The sequence below is a fragment of the Perca flavescens genome, chromosome 4, assembly GCF_004354835.1.
Source record: "Perca flavescens isolate YP-PL-M2 chromosome 4, PFLA_1.0, whole genome shotgun sequence".
NCBI classification, from domain to species: Eukaryota; Metazoa; Chordata; class Actinopteri; order Perciformes; family Percidae; genus Perca; species Perca flavescens.
In genome coordinates, this window is record NC_041334.1 from 19,370,902 (window position 1) to 19,393,445 (window position 22,544).

A 22,544-nucleotide genomic window follows, 5' to 3' on the forward strand; every position below is an offset into this window, starting at 1 on the left:
TGTTTCTTATTTTCTTTTTGTCAGTTCAACAGCACTATTGCATGTACATACTGCTTACATATGTTTCTGTGCAACTATGCAACAGGTGACATGTTAAAGAAAACCTACAAGACTAAGTCAACCACAAAACAAACAGGTTACTGTCGACGCAATGCAGTTACTTCATATAACAAATGTAGTTGACGGTGGACGGGGAAGTAGGTCAATCAGTCCCCAGTGAAACCACAAAGCAGCCATGCATGGGCCATTGGAAGCCCCACGGTGCAGTGCTGGAATAGCCATCAATCAGCCGACTACGCCAAGCAAAGAGATAAAAACCACCACAATTCACCACCATCATCACCAAACCACTTTCAAAGAATGGGCATGGCAACACACAAGCCAAAGTCAGCAGCACCCCAATACCTAAAGATCTGCCTCCTCTTTTGAGAGCTAGAGCAGTAGCCCTCAGTGGAAAGTCTGTTGGGGTTAACATTAGGAGAAAATGCTGGGGTTACAGGACTGGATTGGAGAACAGGAGGGGGATTAGGGGAGGGTGAGATAAAGGAGGGGTGGGAGGCACAGTGCAGAACTTTTACCCTTGCTGGACAAAACACACACACACAGCAGAAATTCTCTCTCTCTCGCTCTCTCTCTCTCTCTCTCCAAGGGTGACTAAAAAATGTGTTCTACAGCCCTCTACCTTTCATAACAGAAACATAACAAGCAAACTGTAGCTTTAAGAGGAAAGGTGGCAAAGAGTTATAAATTGCACACATTAGAGCCTCCAGTGGGATGAATCCTTACCTGTTGTCATTGATGTATCCATTTTGAGAGGACTGTAAAAAAAAGGACACCTGCACATTATGAAATGCTTTATTCATCCAGGAGTACTTAAGGCCAACACTTTTTGCATAGCAACCTTTAAGAAGTTTTCATGTTCGACATCATCTGTATTGAGGATGCGATACTTCGCGGCAGTGGTTCCCACAAGATTATTACCAGCATTAAATAAGAATACTGTATAGATTTACCTCTTCAGGCACCCTGAGATGTAGTGCAGTTTGCTTCGTATTATCGGGTTACAAGCAAAACACATTGGGAACCACTGACTTAAAATATACATAATGCCATGTTTCACTATGCAAGTTATTAAACAAACAGTTCTTACTCTTGTCTAATTAAGAAATACCAACGTTTCGCTAGACTAAAGAAGCTGGAGGTAACATAATGATTGAAAAATGCAGTGTTTGTTACCCTGTCCAGGTCCAATACTTACTTCTCGGGCAAAGATCCGGTCTCGTACCCGCTGATACTCTTCCTCTCGCTCTTCAATGGACTTGCTACGTCGCCCATCCTGCAGCGGCACACGGATCTAACATTTGGGTAAACAATTGAATTGGAAATATGACGGTTACAATCAAATATGCAATATTTACAAATATATGCTAAACTTTTTATCAAATAAATGTTTAGCCACACTTAGTGTGTGTGACCTGCTGTAAAGAGAAGTAGCAACAAGTCACATAACAGTAGCATGGAGGGGGGGTAACTGTAATCATGAGCCCGTTATAACGGACGTTCTCAACTACAATTCCTTTTACCTGTGGTTAACAGATCAAGGCAGCAACATAATCAAAGCCCTGGAACCATATAGGAGACTTTCTTGTCTCGATCACCTAATTAATACCGTCCTTTGGCACGGTCTGCATGCCGACGCACTGGCCAACAACGCGCCGGATATAGGAGAGACCATAGCTGCTGCCAAAGAACTCGTGAGATATCTGAAACAATCTGGCCTGGTTGCACAATTATTGAAGACAGTGCTACAGATGGGGGAGACACCATTTAGCACGGTTTAGAGCTACAGGAGAAGCTGGAGAGGCATAGCTTTCTCCCCACTCAATTAGGCTAATAAAGTAATGATTCAAAAAACACAAATGCTTGATGGAGGGCCCGGCCTGGCCCGAGGACAGTGGCGGGACATTACGAGTTCGGGCAGAGAATCTAAACTCTAATGTTAAATACTTGCTAATTGAAAATTGTGATTTTGAGAGACAGAATCAAGAACATGCGAGTTCCTGCATATGAATGGCCTATTAATAGTTAAGTACACTCTCAGTGTTAGTAGGATTGGTGTTGGAAATGGAAAATTTGTATCACACCATTTCCAAGCTAACTTTAAGTATGCAAAATGAGTTTGCATACAAGAAGCCTGAAATGTTCAACCAGCATAATATCTATAAAAAATAAAAATAAAACTTGGACAGAGAGTTTATTTGGTTTGGACTTAAACACAGCTTAAACGTGGGGACTGAGTTTCCTCTATTATTGGTTATTATTTTCACCCCAAGTGACAGATTGCCAATTTTCATCTCTGTTGGAACGGATGCTGTTGCCCACCCACCTGCCAACTGTGCAACTACAATAATGTACAGTAGTCACTGTTCAAGCTCTGCATGCTCTTACAAATAGCTACCATTGATAAATAATGTAAGGCACCTCTGTTAAGTTCTGTGTCTTTATTTAAAATAATTAAAGAGTTTTTTTAAATGATTAACACAAGGCTGGGTCAACATGATGCTGCAGCACTACTACTCCTACTTCCAGATGCCCAGATAGTCTAGGGGCTCACCACCGGAAATCTGTGATTGTTTGGTTCACAGCTTAGTTGGCATCAAACATAGATATTGCCTTCTTTCATCTGATCTGGAAAAGGTAATTAACAGTCCTATGTCATCACATCCTAAAAACTGCGTCTCTATCCTTTTTTTAGTTAGATAGAGTTAAAAAATGACAAGTATACAATGCAGCCTACCTGATTATCATCCTTGTCCATGCTGGCATCATCTCTCTTAAGAATGAATTTCTTCTGGAAGTCCATGTTACGTTCATCCTTGATGTGTTCAGAGAACCTTTGCTCTGGGCTGTAGAGAAAGTACAAGGGGAGGACAAAAAGCTACTTTTAGGGATACTAATTTAGATTTTTTTCCTGAGCGATAGCCGACCCTTGTTAACCAATCATTACCCGTTAACCGACAAGCAGGCAACTGAATCCCAGTTCACCCGTCTGGGAGAGTTAGGGCTCGGACTTTCCACGTTCAGCGTTGGTAAGCAACTTGTCGTAGACATATGCAGTCACTTTTCCCAAAATAGAACTGTTTGCATGTCAGCGTTACCGGTGATGCGGACCACGGAGAGGATGTCGGGGCCTGTCTGCATTGCATCAAATAGTTAAGCTGAGAGGTAGAAGTACACTCTATTGTCTTATGACAAACTCATTGACATTTCAACTTGCTTGTCAGCTTTCAAAAAGTTGTTCTGCCTTAACAAACGGACAAGAGTTGATTACAATTAGTGAGGGTTTCCCCAGGTACTGTGAATGATTTTATATTTTACCCAGAAGATGTATAAAAACTAGGGCTGTCAAAATTAACATGTTAATAGAGACATCGTGTCATACTCTGAAAGCCACGCCCACCAGGGAAAAAAGAATTCTCCGCTGTCCATTAACTTGTATTGCATGAGGGTGTGACTCCTCGTCAATTCTGTCTGCTAGCAAACAGAAAAATGCCAAAAAGCTGCTTTGTGGTGATATGAACTACCAACAGTGTAAAGAACCCAGACGTTTTTATAAGCTGTTGAACCTAAAAAACTGGGCTTTCATTAAGACAAAAGAGGAGAGACAAATCATCGCGTCATTCTTTAAAAGCCATGCCCACCGGAGGGTAAAACATTCGGCGCCAAACGCAAACCGAATCCCTTTAGCTAACTAAAAACATCAGATTTAGCACGTTGAACAATTATTTTACCCTTTTATGTCTACCAGAGAGGATAAGGTATATTGACAGCCTTAATATTGTCGGTCTTTCTCAGTGTCTCTTCTCCTTACCTTGCTCAACTTGGAAAAATTATCCATCTGAGGCTGAAATGCGTTCTGTCTCTATAACGAGTTAACGTAAATTCCTTTTAACGCATGCATCGGAGAGGAGACAAGACGCGGAACGGAAGCCGGTCTTAATACATCCATGAACGGGAGTGGATGGCTAGCAGAAAGAAAGCTTCTTGAGCAGAAATGGATAAATAAAAAGGGGGGGTTTGGATTGGCAAGTTGAGTTTCAAAGCCTTTCCAGATGGTTCTTAGCCTAGAAATCTAGACGCACCCTAGCAGGGTCTAGCAACTCTCCGTTGGTTTGCGAGCTGGAAAAGCCAAACTCTGGCTGGGCCAATCACATTGTGTATAGAGTCAGTGGGCGGGCTTATGGCTGCTGCTGGGAACAGTGGTCTTTCAAATCAGCTTTGGCCGCGACTCTGGAAGACTTGGAGTTAAGCTTTTCTTTGAGAAAAGTATAAAGAACAGCACTGAAGTCATTCTTAAAAAAGGAAGATGTGTTCGGAGTTTTGCCAACCGGATACGGCAAAAGTTTAATCTATCAACTAGCTCTGCTACCTTCTTCGTTGCTCTGCTTGGTTGTAGCACTATCCTATTACATGCAGAGGGAATTTGAAACAACAGTTTATCCTGCACCTCAGATTGAGCCCTGTCAATGGTGAGTTCCCATCTAGCCTGACAAGCCAGACCCACATCAAGATGTTGGGTCTGGCTTGTCAGGCTAGATGGTTCTCTCCACAAGACTGACGTTATTTGCACTTACTGGCGATGTGAACTGAGTTACCAATGGAGTAGTCGAGTCTCAAATACCACTTGAGCATTAAAAACTTGTACATTCAGAACAGATACAAAATTTGCAATTATCTTGCGATTAATTGCGAGTTAACTAGGACAGTGGTCCAAAGATCACAGGAGGAGGGCCCGCAAGTCTTTATCTGGTTTGAGGTAAAAAAAAAATAAATAAAAAAAAAAGATATTTGCACATTTTAAACAAATTATGATAATACACTAGAATATATAATGTATACAAAAGTCTGTATGAAAACTATATATTTTTGTTCTCGCTTAAAATTGTAGGCAGGCTACTTAGTAGGCCAAACCTCCGGGCTCAGCTTTTCTTAGACATGAGTAGGGGGGGCGCAAAGGAAAAAAGGTTGGGAACCACTGAACTAGGACACTCATGTGATTAATCGCAATTAAACATTTTAATCGATTGACCTAATAGGAGGTTCCCTTGAGGCTGTTAACATTACTTCCGGATTTTATTTGCTTATAATAAGCCCTACCTAAACCCATATTGACACCACTGTAATCCTGGCATCTGGAAAAGTCTGAATAAAGTATGTTTATTTAACTGTTTTTATTGGTCGACTTATTTAAGTACACTGTATGCATATCAATATAAAAGAAAAAAAAAAAACACATCATTAAAACTGAGCTGCTGAAGTCTGAACCAAAGTTAGAAACCACACTCACATGCGTGTGTTGCCCGTCTTGTTGATGATGACAGCCTTGCCTGTCTGATCCACATTATGGTCCATGCCAAAGTAGGCAGCCACACGGTGCAGCAGCATACGGTGATAAGACGTCATCTGAGGAAACTTCTTGTACTGGTTACTGCATGGGACACAAAAGACAAAGTAACATGTCATTTCAACACTGCAATTAACTGCTAGATCACTACATTTTTCTTTTTGTTGAATGCTGTAATGTCTATTCTTATAATGTGTAAATTTCTTTTTAGCATTTAAAATATTTTGAGAACATAACCCTCTTATGTTTGTTCTGAAAAAAAATGACAAATTAATTTGCACTCTAAAAGGTTTGTGCAAAACACCAGGCTTTCTGAAACATCCATTTCCATTCAAAATTCTATTCTAGATATTTTCTATGGTTACTATGGTGGTTCATAGGGCTGGGCGATAAAACGATAACGATATGTATCGCGATAGAAACATAATCAATATCAATAGAAAATGCGGTCGATAAAACGTTTGATAACTTGTTTTTCTTCATCAGAAGAAACCAGAGGTTGTGAATCAAGTTTGGTTGCATGAACAAAGGCCCTCACTCTCTGGCAACCTAGCAACGTGGGGAGTGACACTCTAACAGCCAATCATGTAACAGTATCAAGTTTGGTTGCGCCACATCGCTGTCTCGTGTTCTTCAATAACAGAACCGGCGTGGAGTGGAAAGTGAGTGCCGCAGCGAGCGAGGAAATCGTTGATAAAACAGGAAAAGTCAGTATCGCAGTTTTGGGGATTTTATAAGTCTGACCGTAGTCAGACCAATGTCGTCAGACCAACACTGGTAATACCATAAACTTGTTTTACCACTTTAGCCGCGCTCACACTTTCGAGCACAGCCGTATTCGCCATCAACGTCCAACAACATCTGCAGCTGCAACACGGCACAAGCAGCAGACCGCCATGGAGAGGTACTCTGCATCAGCGCCTTACTAAACGCTACAAAGAAATAACGGAGGCAGACATGCTGAGCACTGTCCAGAAGCCAGGTTACCAACCTAGCACTAAACCTGCAGAAAATAGTTCCTTCTCAGGTTTCTTATATTTAGCTAACACTTTGCACTATTTTATGACACTTTATTAAGCACTTCTTACTTATTCTTTAATTTTGCACCTTAATGTTAAGAGATAATTGTTAAGTGTTCATTGTGATTTTAGACCTGTTTACATTTGAATTATTTGAGTGTTTTCCATGGTTGTGTTGACATTTCTGCTTTTACAACTGAGGGGATTATAATCAGAGCAGGGTTAAGTTTAAAATAAAAATGTTTAAATTTAATATATTTTTCTCCTGGTCCTTATTTTAAATAGGTAATAAAAAATATCAATAATTATCGATATCGACCGATATGAAAAACTTATATCGTGATACAGTTTTCAACCATATCGCCCAGCCCTAGTGGTTCATACTCCAATTATGTAATTTTTGTAACTCCTGTATTGTCCTTCGGTTGTCTTGTTTCCCACAAGAATCATCCTGTCTACTTTATACTTTATTAGTCCCATCACTGGGAAATTTGTCTTGGACACCGTGCATAGTCTAGTCATGCAAAGCAACATGATCAAAGTACATAAAACACATGATCAAAATACATAAATCAATAATAGATCATTCACACAATACAGCATCCATTAAAACAAATAAGATAAATTTAAAAAAAGAAAAGGCAGTTCACAGTTAATTTCTATTTAGCGCCTTGATTGCAGTAGGAACAAAGGAGTTTTTTAGTCAATGCACATCAAGACCCTATACCTCCTTCCCGAAGGTAATAATTTAAAATTGTCATTCAAGATATGCGTATCGTCTCTCACAATTTTCTTGGCATGATTTAGAATTGAAGCATCAAATAGCTCTTGGGGTGATCGTTCCCCCACACCCCCTATAATTTTGAAAGCCGTGTGCACCAATCGTCCCAACCTTGATTTTAATTGGACAGCCAAATTACCATACCATGCCGTAATACCATATCTGATCAAACTCTCAAAAATAGACTGGTAGAACAAGTACATAATTCGCTGATTTACTCCGAACGCTTTTAACCTTCGTAAAAAATATAGTCTCCTGGAACAAAGATTGTTGACATGAGAAGACCAACATAGTGCATTATCTATATAAACTCCCAAGTACTTATGTGAAGGTACCTGTGCAATGATATTACCATATATCATTACCCGACTATGGTCTCTTACACTTCTAGTATCAAAAATGATCTCTACAGTCTTGGCTCCATTCAGTATTAAGGAGTTATTATCGCACCAGCCAACAAATCTGTCTACCTCAGAGAAATAGTGTGAAACATTATCTTGCCTTTTTAATAAACTTAAAATTGCTGTGTCATCATAAAACTTGATAAAAAAAAAGTACTCTCTTGACTTACTACGCAGTCATTGGTATATAATGTAAATGAAATTGGTGAACAGACGCATCCCTGCGGGGCTCCTGTGTTTGTAATTTTAACCTCAGTGTACGAGTTGTTGACTCTCACTTGTGTGCGATTGTTCAGAAAGGAATAGAGCCATTTAATACAGTATGGATTTACATTAAGTTCTTTTAACTTTGTGGTCAGCAATCTAGGATTCAGAGTATTGAACGCTGAACTAAAATCAATAAAAAGTAAACGGGCATATGCTTGAGTGTCTTCTAAATGACTAGTCACTAAGTGAGAGATGCAATTAATGGCGTCCTCAGTACCTCGCCTCTCCTTATAAGCAAATTGAAACGGGTCGAGTAAAGGTTTAACAAAGAGGTTTTAGTTGATTTTTGACAAGCACATTGACAATGAATTTGGCTCCATTCAGCACAAGATGATTTACTGCTTTCACACAGATTTTAAATACTAATACTTACTAACATAACACTATTCTGGTTATAGGGGAACACAGACTTGCCCCATAAAATGTAACTACAACTTGCCAAATTTATCTCATTACGTCAGCAATCTATAAATAAAAAGGAATGGACGTAAAAGGCCTAAATTTAAATACAAGAGACCGGTTATGAAGAACGTGGCTTACTTGTCGTCATTAATGAACTCCAGGATATCTTGTTCCAGTTTGAGCAGCATCATTCGATCCCTGTTGGGCCAAAGGGGGAGAGAGCGGGGGAGGGAGAGAGATCAGAGGGAGGGAGCGGGTCAGTGACTAGAGTGTGGCGAGGATACTAACCAAAGATCAAAAGGTATGAAGTATGGCAATCAATACTTCCAATAATGGTTATATTACTTTGTAGTAGCATTATTATTACTACTGCATTTTTAAATCTGACCTTCTTTAAACAACTAAATGCGATCATCTTGCCATTTTGGGGGGGATATACTGCAAGACTACAGACTCTACAGAGGATGGAGGACTTTCACTTTTTAGACAATATAACTCAGCAGCAAATGCAGTGACCCTCCTGCTAATGTAATAGTAGCCCTACGATAGTTAGACAAACATAATGTTACAATTTTATTTCTCTTTAACATTGTATTACATGGTGCCTCAAGAATTGGCAGGTATTTTGTGAGTCAGTGCATGAGTTGCAACTCATATACAGTGGGGGAAATAAGTATTTGACCCCTTGCTGATTTTGCAGGTTTGCCCACTTACAAATAATGCAAAAATCTACAATTGTAATCATATGTACATTCTAACAGTGAAAGACAGAATCCCAAAGAAAATTCCAGAAAATCACATCATATGAATTTATTAAAATTGATAACCATCTGATGAGGAAAAACAAGTATTTGACCCCCTGGACAAACAGCAAGTATTCTGGCTCCTACAAGCCAGTTAGTCTTTCTTTAAGACACAGCCCCAATCCGAACCAATTATCTACATCAAATACACCTGCCTCACCTCGTTACCTGTATAAAAGACACCTGTCAACACCCAAATAACCAGCATCCAACATCACCACCATGGGCAAGACCAAAGAGCTTTCTACGGACATCAGGGACAAGATTGTTGATCTGCACAAGTCTGGGATAGGCTACAAGAGAATCGGAAAGCAACTTGGAGAGAAAAGATCAACTGTCGGTGCAGTTATCAGGAAATGGAAGAAGCACCACACCACCGCCAACCTCCCTCGGTCTGGGCCTCCACACAAGATCTTGCCTCGTGGGGTGTCCCTGATCATGCGAACGGTGAGGAATCATCCCAAAACCACAAGGGGGGAACTGATGAATCAACTGAAGGCAGCTGGGACCACAGTTACAAAAGAAACGGTTGGTAACACACTACGCCGTCATGGATTGAAATCCTGCAGTGCACGCAAGGTCCCCCTGCTCAAGAAGAAACATGTACAGGCCCGCATGAAGTTCGCCATTCACCACCTGGACAACTCAGAAGAGGCCTGGAAGAAGGTGATGTGGTCAGATGAGACCAAAATAGAACTTTTTGGCCTCAACTCAACTCGTCGTGTTTGGAGGGCAAAGAACACCGAGTACAACCCAAAGAACACCATCCCCACCGTCAAGCATGGTGGTGGCAACATCATGCTTTGGGGGTGCTTTTCAGCCAAGGGAACGGGACAACTCCATCGTATTGAGGGGAGGATGGACGGGGCCATGTATCGTGGAATTCTGGACCGACATCTCCTTCCCTCAGTGAGAGAGCTGAAGATGAGTCGAGGATGGGTGTTTCAGCACGACAACGACCCTAAGCACACCGCCAAAGCAACAAAAGAGTGGCTGAAGAAGAAGCACATCAAGGTTCTGGAGTGGCCTAGCCAGTCTCCAGACCTGAATCTGATTGAAAATCTTTGGAGGGAGCTTAAAATTCGAGTTGCCAGGCGACCACCTCGGAACCTGAATGATTTGGAGGCTGTCTGCAGGGAGGAGTGGGCCAACATCCCTGCCAAAATGTGCACAAACCTTGTCACCAACTATAAAAACCGTTTGACATTCTGTGCTGGCCAATAATGGCTTTTCTACAAAATATTAACATGCTGTTTGTCCAGGGGGTCAAATACTTGTTTTTCCTCATCAGATGGTTATCAATTTTAATAAATTCATATGATGTGATTTTCTGGAATTTTTTTGGGGATTCTGTCTTTCACTGTTAGAATGTACATATGATTAAAATTGTAGATTTTTGCATTCTTTGTAAGTGGGCAAACCTGCAAAATCAGCAAGGGGTCAAATACTTATTTCCCCCACTGTAGCACATTACCATCATTATGAAAACTGAGAGATGAAGGAACAAGTGCAGAACAATTTACCTAATGGGTTTCGTAATGAAAGAACAGATTTAAGAAGCTGGATAAAAGATGATCAGGAATCTACCAAATAGCTAAATGTTTAATATATCTCAGTTGGATCAAAACATGTTTTTGCCATGTATAAAGAAATATGTATAGGACCAGATAAATTAACATAAAGACCAGCTTCATCCTATCTAGTACTTTTTCATGTTTTTGTTCATTTTCTGTTGTTACAGCTGTGGATATCAGTCAACCTTTGGTGGCAATCTCATACCTGGGATTGTTTTTCAGTGTGTTGACCAAAAACTCATGAACATCAATGCCCGTGGAGTCAGTGTATTCCTGACTGGAGTCTAACAGAAATAAAAGGAAAAAATAAATAGGCAGGCAAAAGGGAAAAAATGTTGAGAGACTGGTTTGGCTAAGCATAGCTTCTAAAATGACACCCCAACACACCGGCAACGACATTCCAGGTTGTTCAAGGAAGATAAACATAAGAAGATGATAGCATGAGACACCAGCTCGCTGTTCTTGCTCACGCACGCGCGCACACACACACACACACACACACACACACACACACACACACACACACACACACACACACACACACACACACACACACACACACACACACACACACACACACACACACACACAGATCATTTTCCACTATTTTCCACTACACTAGACAGTTGGCATCTCTGCTGCTCTTGGAGTCTAATGACGTGATAGGGCCTTTGCAGAGAGAGGGAGTGAGGTAGGTCATTAGAAAAAGAAGAGAGAGGGATCCCATTATCTACCCAGAGAAATTAGCTCGACATCATATTAGTTAGGGTGTTAATAATACAGTGGACATTACATTTACGTAACACTACAAAACCTTTTAAAAATGACTAATGTGGGACATTTTAACAGACATTTATTTAGCATTTATGGTACTTTAGTAGGAAGAATGGAAAAAAAAAAAACTAGCTATATTTATTATCACATATTTGACAGAGCTTTTGATCTTGTCCTGTGTAGAAATAAAAGCACAGTACCAAAACAGGCACCAAATTACATTTAACCTCCAAGTTACATCTTACCACGTGACAACATTTTTCGCGGAGCCTTGTCCTTCTTCTCCTTCTCTTCATTTTCATACTCGTCCTTTGAGGACTTCTCCTCTTCCTTGTCTGATGGACAGCTGATGTGAAGCTGGATGATATCCTGGAAAACCACATTCCATTGCTATGAGAAAAGATGGTAAAATTTTGAATTCTAATTTTGTTTAGTATATTAAGCATCGTTAATCCTACACAAACTGTAGTTGCATACAATAAATGGCAGGCTAGGCTGAGTGCCGGGTATAGACAAAGGTTAGGGTGACGGGTTAGGGGTTAGAGACAGAACAGTACCGATTCTGGAAGTCCATCATTGGAGAACGGACCAGAGGACTCTTCACACACTGCCAGACTCCGTACCAGCTTCAGTTTGGCATTAGACTGAAACAGAATCACATATATTACCTGTGATGCTAATCAAGTTTTAGGAATTTTAAATGTAGCAGATCAGTTTAAAAGTTCCCTGCTATAAAATTACATTAATAATTGTTGTAATTCTTACAACAAGCGCAGCTTAAAACCAACTGCTAGTAATATATAATATGTAAATAAGCAAATGCAAATGAGCTGCTGATTAAGTATCTTGAAGTAAAAACAATGTTAATGTGTGAACCTAAAAGGGTGCTTGCATCACAAAGATCATTATTACAATGAGCATTTTTTATTACATTTTTATATTATTGATTTTTTATTTTCTGTATTATTTATTAAATCACATTTTCTTCTTAAACAAAAAAAAGCCACAAGATGTGAGGGTGTGCCTCATTCAGTTCAAGATAATGCATCGCTTCTATTGGACTCCCTCCAGATTTAGACTTGGATTAAAAAGACACACCAAATTGTTGGAAATGTAAGACAGTGGACGGCCAACAACTTTCATGTCCTATGGTCCTGTAATAAGGTCCAATTTTGGACTGGGATATACAACTGTATACCGGGCTGTCGGACTGAAGGGATCCAGGTTCCATTCAGCCCAAGATTATTTGTTCTGAGAGATGGGTCAATCCTAAACGCGATGGATAAGCACATAAGAAGCTGGGTCCAGACTAGTTTAGCCTATATCCTTGAGGTTACGCTTCCGGGATTGCTCCGGTGCCACAGGAAATCTGCTGGATGCATATATTTCTGTTTCCTTCCGCTTTCTTTGTGTTGGAATTTTAAATTTGTGGATTATAGAGGACTATTTTTGACGGCTCCTCAGATCTCTGCAGGATAAATTGAGACAGCTAGCTATCTGTCCAATCTGAGGGAGAGCTACATGTTAATGTTGCAAATTTTGTTTGTGTGTCATGTTTAAATAAAAATAGTTAATCACAAAAAAAAAAAAAAAAAAGAAATCTCAAATCCGATCAATTTCAGGCTTTCTTGTTTAAAAATAAACAACGGATATAATGAACCTTAATCATCATCATTTTCTAACTCCCAACACTGGTCTCAACAAGGTTGCAATATTTAATAAAGTTCCTAATTAAACATAGCTGGTTTGGATGCTGTCACTTTGCAGATTAGGTTCTAAAACCAAGAGGGAAATGAAACAAGGGTGATCCAACTTCAACATGTTTTTACTGTGAAAACAGTAATTTGATCTAATCCTTTTTACAGGAGGTATTATTAGGAGCAGGGCAAGCATTGGATGTCACATCAGAAAGCCACTCCCAAAACACACAGCGATAGGGTTGAACTGAAAATTATGACAGCATAAAAAGGTCTCCATTTATTCCTCCAGTGCACGCATTTTGTAAAAACAGTGCTTGTTTCACTTCTTTTTTTTTAAACTCCACTTTTTATTCTAGTATTTAATAACAGATAAAAACAATAATTTACTACATTTCTACAATTTAATACATGTCAAAGGCAAGACCTGCTCAGAGCTAGAGAGATCAGAACAACAGTATGTCTTAAAAAAATTAAAATCAAAAAGCAGCTCCACTGTACTCCACACAAATCTATCACCCCGTTTGGGAGTTAATTGACAAGATTTATTTATTTATTTAGCAAACCAACATCTAGTTATCATATTATAGTCTTCATCAACAGTCAAAAGTAGGTGGGTGAGGTCACTCTAACAGACCTATTGAATAGAACGTTAATAATGGAAGGGAGCAGGATTATATTTTTTGGGTGACTTTTTAGAAAGTATCTGGTTTTGTAGTTAAAGAAAAACATGGGGGAGACCATGAATTACTTACCTTGGCCCTTTTTCTGCCATGGCTGTGATTAGGAGCCCGTTTCTGCAAGATAAATGTGTTAGTTTACTAATCTTAATATTAAAACTTCAATGTCAAATAAAATCTAAAATCAGCCCTTTTAGAGATTTGCACAAACCTATTCTGCTCAGATGTCAGTGTATATAATAGGGGTGAAAATGTGTAAACTTTGAAATACCATGTCTCTGTATTGCGCTTACAGAACATGTGACATAAATAGGTTTCTGCTGGAAAATCCTGATTTCTTGACCATCTATATGCCTAAATGGGTTTGTAACCGGCCTTTTAAAGACGCATGTGCATTTGATAGACTTCGGACAGCCAAAGTATCACTGTGACAGCTGTGTGGTGGGCTGAAAGTGATTTAAGTGTGTCCTAACCAAAATAATCAAATCCAAACTCTGGATAGAACTGAAACATCCAATACATCTAAATAAATGAGTTTCTACCTAAACCACGAGTTGGCAACCTGCAGCTCTTTAACCCCTATTTTGTGGCTCCCTTGCTTTGACGAAAAAAATGTATATGGAAATAAATATATATATTTTTTTTTTTTACATTTTCATTTATCATTGTTGTAGGTCTTTAGGTTTGATGGTCATTTATTTGTGCTTTAATATGCAACTGCCGTGAGACAAAAGAGAAAATAACATTTTATTTCTCTCATTCACTGGCTTTCTCACAGCACCGCTGCGCTGTCTCAGCTCGTTCACTCACCTGTGCCATGCTCTCAGCTCCATCTCTCTCTTTATCTTTCAATGAGTCTGGAAGCCGACAGCAAAACCTTTACTTTTAATGTTTTCAAACAAAGACAAATGTTCTCCCCTCGTCCTAAATTGATACTAGAGTACTTGTTTTATGAATGAAGCGGTACACGAGTTGAAGCAGCCAGGCTGTGTGTGTTTGACCAATCAGCGACGGTCATCCCTGCAAACCCACCCTGAAGGTATAGGAATAGTGAGAAGCCAAAGATGGCTCTTTTAATAGTAAAGGTTGCGGACCCCTGACCCCTAAACGGTTGTGCGTAAAATTCAGACAAATTGCATATAGTAGTATAGAGCCTGTCCTCTCTAAAACACTTCAAATCTGGCTTAAAACTTTGGTAGATAGGAGAGGCACATTGTTACTAACCTGCTGAAAACTGTAGCCCGGTTATTGCAGAGCATGTAAACACACTCTAATTTCCTGCCTTGAATTGGTTTTATTCAATTATTAAACAAATCAATCATTGTAATACACAATGTAATGGTATAAAATGTCCCACTAGCACTTTTATAGTGTCTCTCACCTGTGCATCCTGTGGGGAGCTATCCTCAGGCTCCAGGCCCTCTCCTGTCCCTTCCTTTGTGCCCTGTGGTTGAGGTGAGATCTTGCCTCTACTGCAGGGCTCGATGACTGGCCCACTCTCTCCCTCCTGCTGGATGTCTGTTGTCAGGCTCACTGACATCTTTGAAAGGGAGGGGGAGAGGGTGGGAGTTGGGGAGGGGGTTGGGTGGAGAACCCAGGAGGGGCTGACAGAAAAGAGGCAAAAGAAAAGCGATGGGAATTTCAAGGCTCTGTCAGTTTTTAACACCAAAGGGCTGTAACAATTCTGACGATTAATGACCAAAGAGAAAGCATAGGAAACAAGAAAGAGACAGATGCATTCAGCATTTGTGTGAGAGTATACTACTATACTATCTACCTGTAGGTGGTACCAGATCTGTGCTCGACTCTGTACAGTGAGTCTGGATGGGAACCACACGCAGGAAGAGGAGGGGAACCCACTAAGGTAGTGTACTGTGCTGGACTGGGGGCGAAGCACAGTCCATAGCAAGCCTTAGCCTTCAGGGTGCGGCTGAGAGGAAACAACACACAGATGGAAAAAAAAAAAATTCTAAAACTGTATGAAAAATGACAAATTTATTAAGTTAATTTTATTACATGTTAAAAAAAATCCTCAGGTTAATCTGAATAGATACAAAAACTATATTGTTGGTTACAAATTAAGATTATTAACATCTTAATTTGTAACAGTAAGAAACGTCTTTTTATTTATATTGTAAGAACAAACGGTAAAGCAAAATCCCCTAGTGATAACTCAATTTTGATGGATGAAACATTTCAGTTTGAAACATTAACAGCAGGTTGGTGCCAGTAAGGAAATGTGAACCAAATAAGGACCTGACAGGGAAAAAAAATGAACCCAACAATGTAGTTTTATCACTTTTACTTTCTTCTTTTAGGTGCCAAGGCGTTTTAGAGTAGAACCATTCCATTCATGAGAATTCAGTTACAAAATAAGATCATGTTTGTACTTTCGTACTAAAACGGATTTAGAGGTTTAATTTTCTCGGTTTAATTACAAACTCACTCCAAAAGACATTTCTTAAGTCTACCAACATATCAACATGCACAACAACAAAAAAAAGGCAGCAATATTTACAGCGATCAGGTGAACTGAAGAGGCAGCAGCTAGCCAGCCAGATAAGGGGGAGGGGCACACCAACAGGCCAGCCACCACCTCAGCGGTCCTCTGGGGCCTCTCTCTTTTCTCTCCCTCTGGCTCAGTGCAGCGGCATGGTCTGTCCTCCAGTCAGGAGCCCTGGACATTAAGAGCAGAAGAGGAAGACACGAATGACGTCATGTTTCACACACTGAGTGACTCATCGCTGCTGCTGCTGCTGCTGATTCTGGCAGGGAGGGGGACAAAGCAGCTGAAAGCTCAGAGCCTACTGGCAGACAGGGCTGCAGAGTTCTAGTGTGGGCAATGCTCTTTATGAATGGGAATTGTGTTTTTTCGAGAAAGAACAAGTTAAAAATATTTTTTTTTCCCAAAATTCAAACTAGCAGCAAAAAAGAAGGTTCATTAGGCAAAGCTGTCGCCTAAGTGCAGTGAAAATGATTGCCTTTTTTAAGTGGAGACAGGGTATTTGCCAGCTTCATCAGCTTACACAAACAAAAGAGGCTAATATTGGCAGTTTACCATATAATCAAGAATGCAATGCAGGAATAGAACAGGATGGAAGTCATCTGAGCTCTTATATCTTCATGCACAAACATTTTTGATCATGCACAACAAAACAAAATCCTCCTTTCAATACCATGGATATAGGACCACTTGACCAGGCATGCCAAATCACTTCAATATCCAATGGGAAATAATCTCAAAATGAAATATACATGTATAGAGGTTTACTCCTCGACGCAGCGGCCACAGGTTCGACTCCGACTTGTGGCTCTTTGCTGCATGTCATTCCCCATCTATCTCCCCTTTCATGACTTCAGCTGTCCTATATAAATAAAGCTTTCAAGCTGGAGAGCGGAGTTCACATTGCAGCGAAAACAAAATACTTTCACCCTTAATCCAAACCATGATCTTTTTCCTAAACTTAACGTTTTGGTGCCTAAACTTAACTGTCAGCGCCGCATGACGCTCACCTTTTCTGGCTTAACTCAATTAACATGGCCCCTGAAAGGGCCGTCATCTGGCGGTGCCTGTAGGCGGCTCGCAGTCTATTGCCGGCCAAACAACTGCCGCTGGTAGCCGGCATCCCGGAGCTCTGTAGCGGCTAAATACAACCAGCAACTGCTGCTTGGATTTTATCTTTTTATGACACTGTAGACCGTTAACGTAACACGTTACAGGGCTTTACTTAATATAAAATAGTTCTATTTTAGGTACAGTATATAGTTAATATATGGTCTAGGCTATTTGGTAAAGTAGATGATCACTTTGAGGGAGCATACATTTTGTCCCCACAGGAGATAAAAATAATAATTCAACAGAGGTAGTGATATATAGACCAGAAAGGGGAATTCTCACGCATCGCACCCTGCTCATCATGACTAGCATTCTGTCTTGCCCTCACTTCCTTTAATTTAGATCATTAAACCCATTTTCCCAGCATAGAAAAAACACGACACTGAACAGTTCTGTGTCATGTATTCCCATGAAAATGCAAAAATCTTTAGGGTGAATCCCGGCTCTAAAGCAGTAATTGATGTCTTCGGCATTACACCCATACACAGATTAATAACAATCTGGCAACAGAAGCATGATTGCCAGATTGCATGTATGCAGCATGGATGAGTGCCATTCATGCATGGCCCTGTCTGTACTGTTGTGCTGTGCTGCAGGATAGAGGAGATGAGTGAACAAACTAGGCAGGGATTTCCAGTGCGGGGAGACCCAGGCAATGCAACAGCAAAGACGTCATCAGCAGAAGCAGCAGCAGCATCAGCATTACACTCCATCACTGACCAGGACACCCACATGCCGCAACCCCACACTGGTTATACAAGCCTGTCATATAGCAGCAGAGAACATACAGTCACACTATCTACTGTAGGAAGATACAAATGGCTGACACAGTGTCTTCGAAATAATCTCTTTTTGCTCGCTCACACATATAGTGTATTGCTGCACCAAAAAGAATGAATGGTGTTGGAATAGAAAGCAAAGATAATCATTCATCTCAAGTCTCAATCTCATGGCTGAGTGGGCCAATAGCATAGCAATAGCAGGGAGTGGCTACAGGACAAATTGTGAATCAGAGCAAGAAATGGGGTGCTTAGAATAAACCAGCTTTTCTCACACACACACACACACACACACACACACACACACACACACACACACACACACACACACACACACACACACACACACACACACACACACACACACACACACACACACACACACACACACACACACACACACACAGTTGCCAAGGAGATGGTAACGTCATTCTCAACTGCTGCCATTTGTGTTGAGCGAGTACCAGCGAGAAGCATGATTAAAAATAAATATGTGGATTACAGTGTGCACTGACTGAGAGGGATGCAGAGAGAACAGGGGAGGATGGAAAGAAAAAGTGAGTGACCAGGATATGGTATCGCCAATTTATTCTAATTTCAGGAAATCTTAGACTGTGATACAACGTGGTCTCTGTCGTCCAGGTCATGGGATATCAAGTAGTAGAAAGTCAAATTAGTGCTGCTGAACTGATAAAGCCTCTGAGATGAGCAGTGAAACCTCTTTAAAAACTAAGCAATGAGCTACCATTATTAGACGAACAGCAATGGCACCTTAATACACAAATAAATAAATAAATAAATATAAATATACATGCATCCTTGGCTTTGACACATTACATTAAAATAACATATTATCTTAACACATTGGATGATACTCTGAATTGAACCCAAAACGTTACGTCTTAAAATTGAGCAATTGTAATCAGTTGCTGGACTCCTAGTCTATATCGACGATGTTTCACTTCCAGGATTGTTCAGGTGCTGCCGGAAATTCCGTCGGATATCCCTCATTTCGGGCCGGATGCCCCTCATTTTCCGATTGATGTCCTGCACCTTCTTTGTGTTGGTACTCCGGTCGATTTATTAGGACTATGGTTAACTGCTCCTCAGATCTCTGCAGGGTAAATCGTTACAGTTACTCTGTTGGGCGCTTAGCGATGCCCAAAACCATTGTGATTGGTTTAAAGAAATGCCAATGAACCAGAGCATGTTTTTCTCCCATCCAGGGATGCTCTGTGGACCAGCCAGACCCTCCTCCGCAGCGCTGTGGAAGTGTGGCCACCAGCTGCATTAAGTACTGCAGTGCATCTCCCCCTCATGGACTGCACCAGATTTGCCAGTTCTTACAGTTGGTGTTGCCGTCATGTGTGATGTTCGGATGTACCATTCCTGTGCGGGTGTTGTAACACGATCAGCTGTCCTTCCTGTCTCCCTGTAGCGCCGTCTTCGGCGTCTCACAGTACGGAAATCTACATCTACAGTCCTCATGCCTCCATGCAGCATGCCTGAGGCACATTCATGCAGATTAGCAGGGACTCTGGCATCTTTCTTTTAGTGTTTTTCAGAGTCAGTAGAAAGGTCTCTTTCCTTTCAAATTGTTTTAACTAATCTTAATTGCCTACTGCCTGTAAGCGGTTATTGTCTTATCGACAGTTCAACAGGTGCATGTTCATAAATCTTTTATGGTTCATTGAACAAGCATGGAAAACTAAAAAATACAGTGTCCTGAAATAAATTTATGTTTTTGCTGAGTGTAGTACAAATAAAAGAACATCCTTATTATTATGTAGTGGTAACACAAAGTGTTGTCCAGGCATAAAACTTAACTACAATGTGTCATAATACACGCAGCACACTGCAGACTGAACATCTACAATACCAACAGCAGAACTGCCTGTTGTGCTCCAGTTCAGGCTTGACATTTGCATCTCTCTGCCAACTGTATCAGCATCATCACATGAGGTGCCCATCCACACTAGTTGCTCATTTCAGAAGTTATCCTTGTTTTGTGGTAGCAACAATTCATTGAATCATTCTGCTCCTCTGTCCAACAACCAGCACTCTTTTTAACACAAAAGGTCTTCTTTCCCTGCATGCATCTGAATAATCAGAGAGCTGGTTGAACAATCAGTGTTTAACCAGTGTGATTCCATTTGTGGTAGTAGCTGACCTTCAGGTAGCGGCTGTAGAAACTCAAATTCAGCCAGCTCAAACCCCAGTGCCTGGAGGCCAGATCCAAAGACTGATCTGATGCAGCCTTTCCAGAGGTTAGACCCAGTGCCGAATTTGAGTCTGTCTACGGAGTGGTGCGAGAGAGTTGATTGCGATATATGATCTCAACGCTAGATGGGAGAAATTCCTACACATTGGACCTTTACGCTTCAGTTACAGTTGCGCGGGCCTTCGTGGCGCAGGCCAGCGCACTACAAGCATGCGCGCAGACGTTTATGCTCAACACATTGTTCGTTGCAGTATTCCCTGAAACACCAGGGGGTGTTTTAAACTAAATAATCTGTGGATAAGTAAGAAGTATTAGAGAAGTAGAGAGCGGAAGTATAGGAAAGCAGGCTGCCTGGCAACAGTAGTAAACACATTCATGATAAACACTGACGTACCGACAAACTAACATTTATCTACTCTTAATTATTAACGTGACTGTCGTCTAGCTCCAAATCAAAATTACTGTCTGCCTCTAACACCGTTAAGAACGCTCTTTCCATGAATCCGTTTTTAGCTCTGACAAATCTCTCATGTTTTTCCACACTCTAGCAAAATGCTTTTTCTTTTCCCAGTCTGGTGTCTGACCACATATTTAATGCTGTTTGACTCTGTGGTCTGTACATGAAGAATCATACAGATGTTACGAAACTGCTCAGCCAGTCTTTCCAGGCGACCATGTTGAACTGAAAGGTGCACGACCACGTGCTACGACAACTTGTGGAGTCTTCGCGCTGGAATCGACAGATGTGGTGACGTCTTTTTATGGCTTGCTCCTCGTGCCGGGAACACCACTGCGACCATAAACTTAACTATCAATTTATCGGTCCTTGCAGTAACCGTAACTTAGCCCCACGCATCACACTAAATAATAAGAATATGAATTTACAAAACTAAACCCGCTTTCCTTTAGAAACAAAATAGGAAATCCTCCATTTGATTAGCTTTGGTTTAAAAAAAAAAACTAAAACTGACATTAATCAGTATGAAATTAACTTTTGTTAAATGTGTATTAACACAAGAGCAGCAAAGATTAATTGATTTACAGATTATTTGTCATTTTAAATTACTTACTACTATTTTGATAATCAATTATTTTGATAATCAATTAATCAGTTTGAAGCATTTTTTTATTTTTTATTCTCATATTCCAGCTTCTTAAATGTGAATATTTTCTAGTTTTTTACTTCATTGTGACAGTAAACTGAATGTCTTTGAGTTGTGAACAAAACATTTTAGGACGTTTTTCATTTTTCACCATTTCCTGACATATTATAGATCAAACAACTAATTGATTAATCGAGAAAATAATCAAAAGATTAATCAACAATAAAAGAATCTTTAGTTGTAGCCTTTATTAAGACTGTGACAACTTTACATATTTAAAAAAAAAAAAAAAAAAGGCTTCCTACAAATGGGCATTGTTTAAAAAAAGCCCATGACATCCACACAGGTAAGCACATAGATGGGCCACACAGGCAGATACACAAAAAACAAAATAAAAAAAAAAATAAAAAAAAAAGAAAATCGCCATCATCCTCATCAGCAGTCATAATGCAGTCCTAGGCACTCCGACCCACTTCACACACATCACCGGCCTTGTAGCTTACATGGGCCCTCCTGACGACAGGCAACAAGCTGAGACACACCATTCACAGCCCTGCCCACTGTGTCAGGTTACCACACGAAAGACTGCCAATGGAGTGAGACCGTGCGAGGCACTGAGTGAAAGAGACCAATTCTTCTTTCACACCAATAACCAGGGTCGGACCAGGTTTATGTGACCTGTGTTCAGCCCTTCTTTAGTCAATTCAAACCAAGCCAGTCAACACGGGTTGATCACTGATCATGACAATTTAAATACGACCTGGGTCACATCCCGGGAGCGATGCAGACCAATTACCTTGCGTGCTAGAAATGGGCATGGGCTTTACACTTCATATTCAGTGAACAGCTAACCTCACATACTCCAGTCCAGATGTACACCACAAGAACTAATGTCTTGTACTTGAATTCCTTCTTGTACAGTACGCTCTCGATTACGTTCTAAAGCAAAAATAAATAACCATCAAACACTCAACACATTCATTCTCTGGAGACAAATGATCCTGTGGTTTCATTCTTCTCTTC

The 22,544-nt window shown here is 40.4% G+C and overlaps 1 protein-coding gene across 1 annotated transcript in view; it reads right to left on the reverse strand.

The window, feature by feature from the left end:
- The window catches only part of r3hdm2 (R3H domain containing 2), a 77,535-nt gene that overhangs the window by 26,331 nt on the left and 28,660 nt on the right, over positions 1 to 22,544 (reverse strand). Inside the window, 13 exon segments of the mRNA XM_028575895.1 lie at positions 406 to 459; positions 787 to 818; positions 1,259 to 1,354; positions 2,798 to 2,906; positions 5,348 to 5,488; positions 8,413 to 8,472; positions 10,857 to 10,935; positions 11,671 to 11,794; positions 11,983 to 12,069; positions 13,878 to 13,919; positions 15,184 to 15,406; positions 15,580 to 15,732; positions 16,321 to 16,479. Of these exon segments, the coding sequence (XP_028431696.1) occupies positions 406 to 459; positions 787 to 818; positions 1,259 to 1,354; positions 2,798 to 2,906; positions 5,348 to 5,488; positions 8,413 to 8,472; positions 10,857 to 10,935; positions 11,671 to 11,794; positions 11,983 to 12,069; positions 13,878 to 13,919; positions 15,184 to 15,342 (983 nt within the window). The 5' untranslated portion in view covers positions 15,343 to 15,406; positions 15,580 to 15,732; positions 16,321 to 16,479.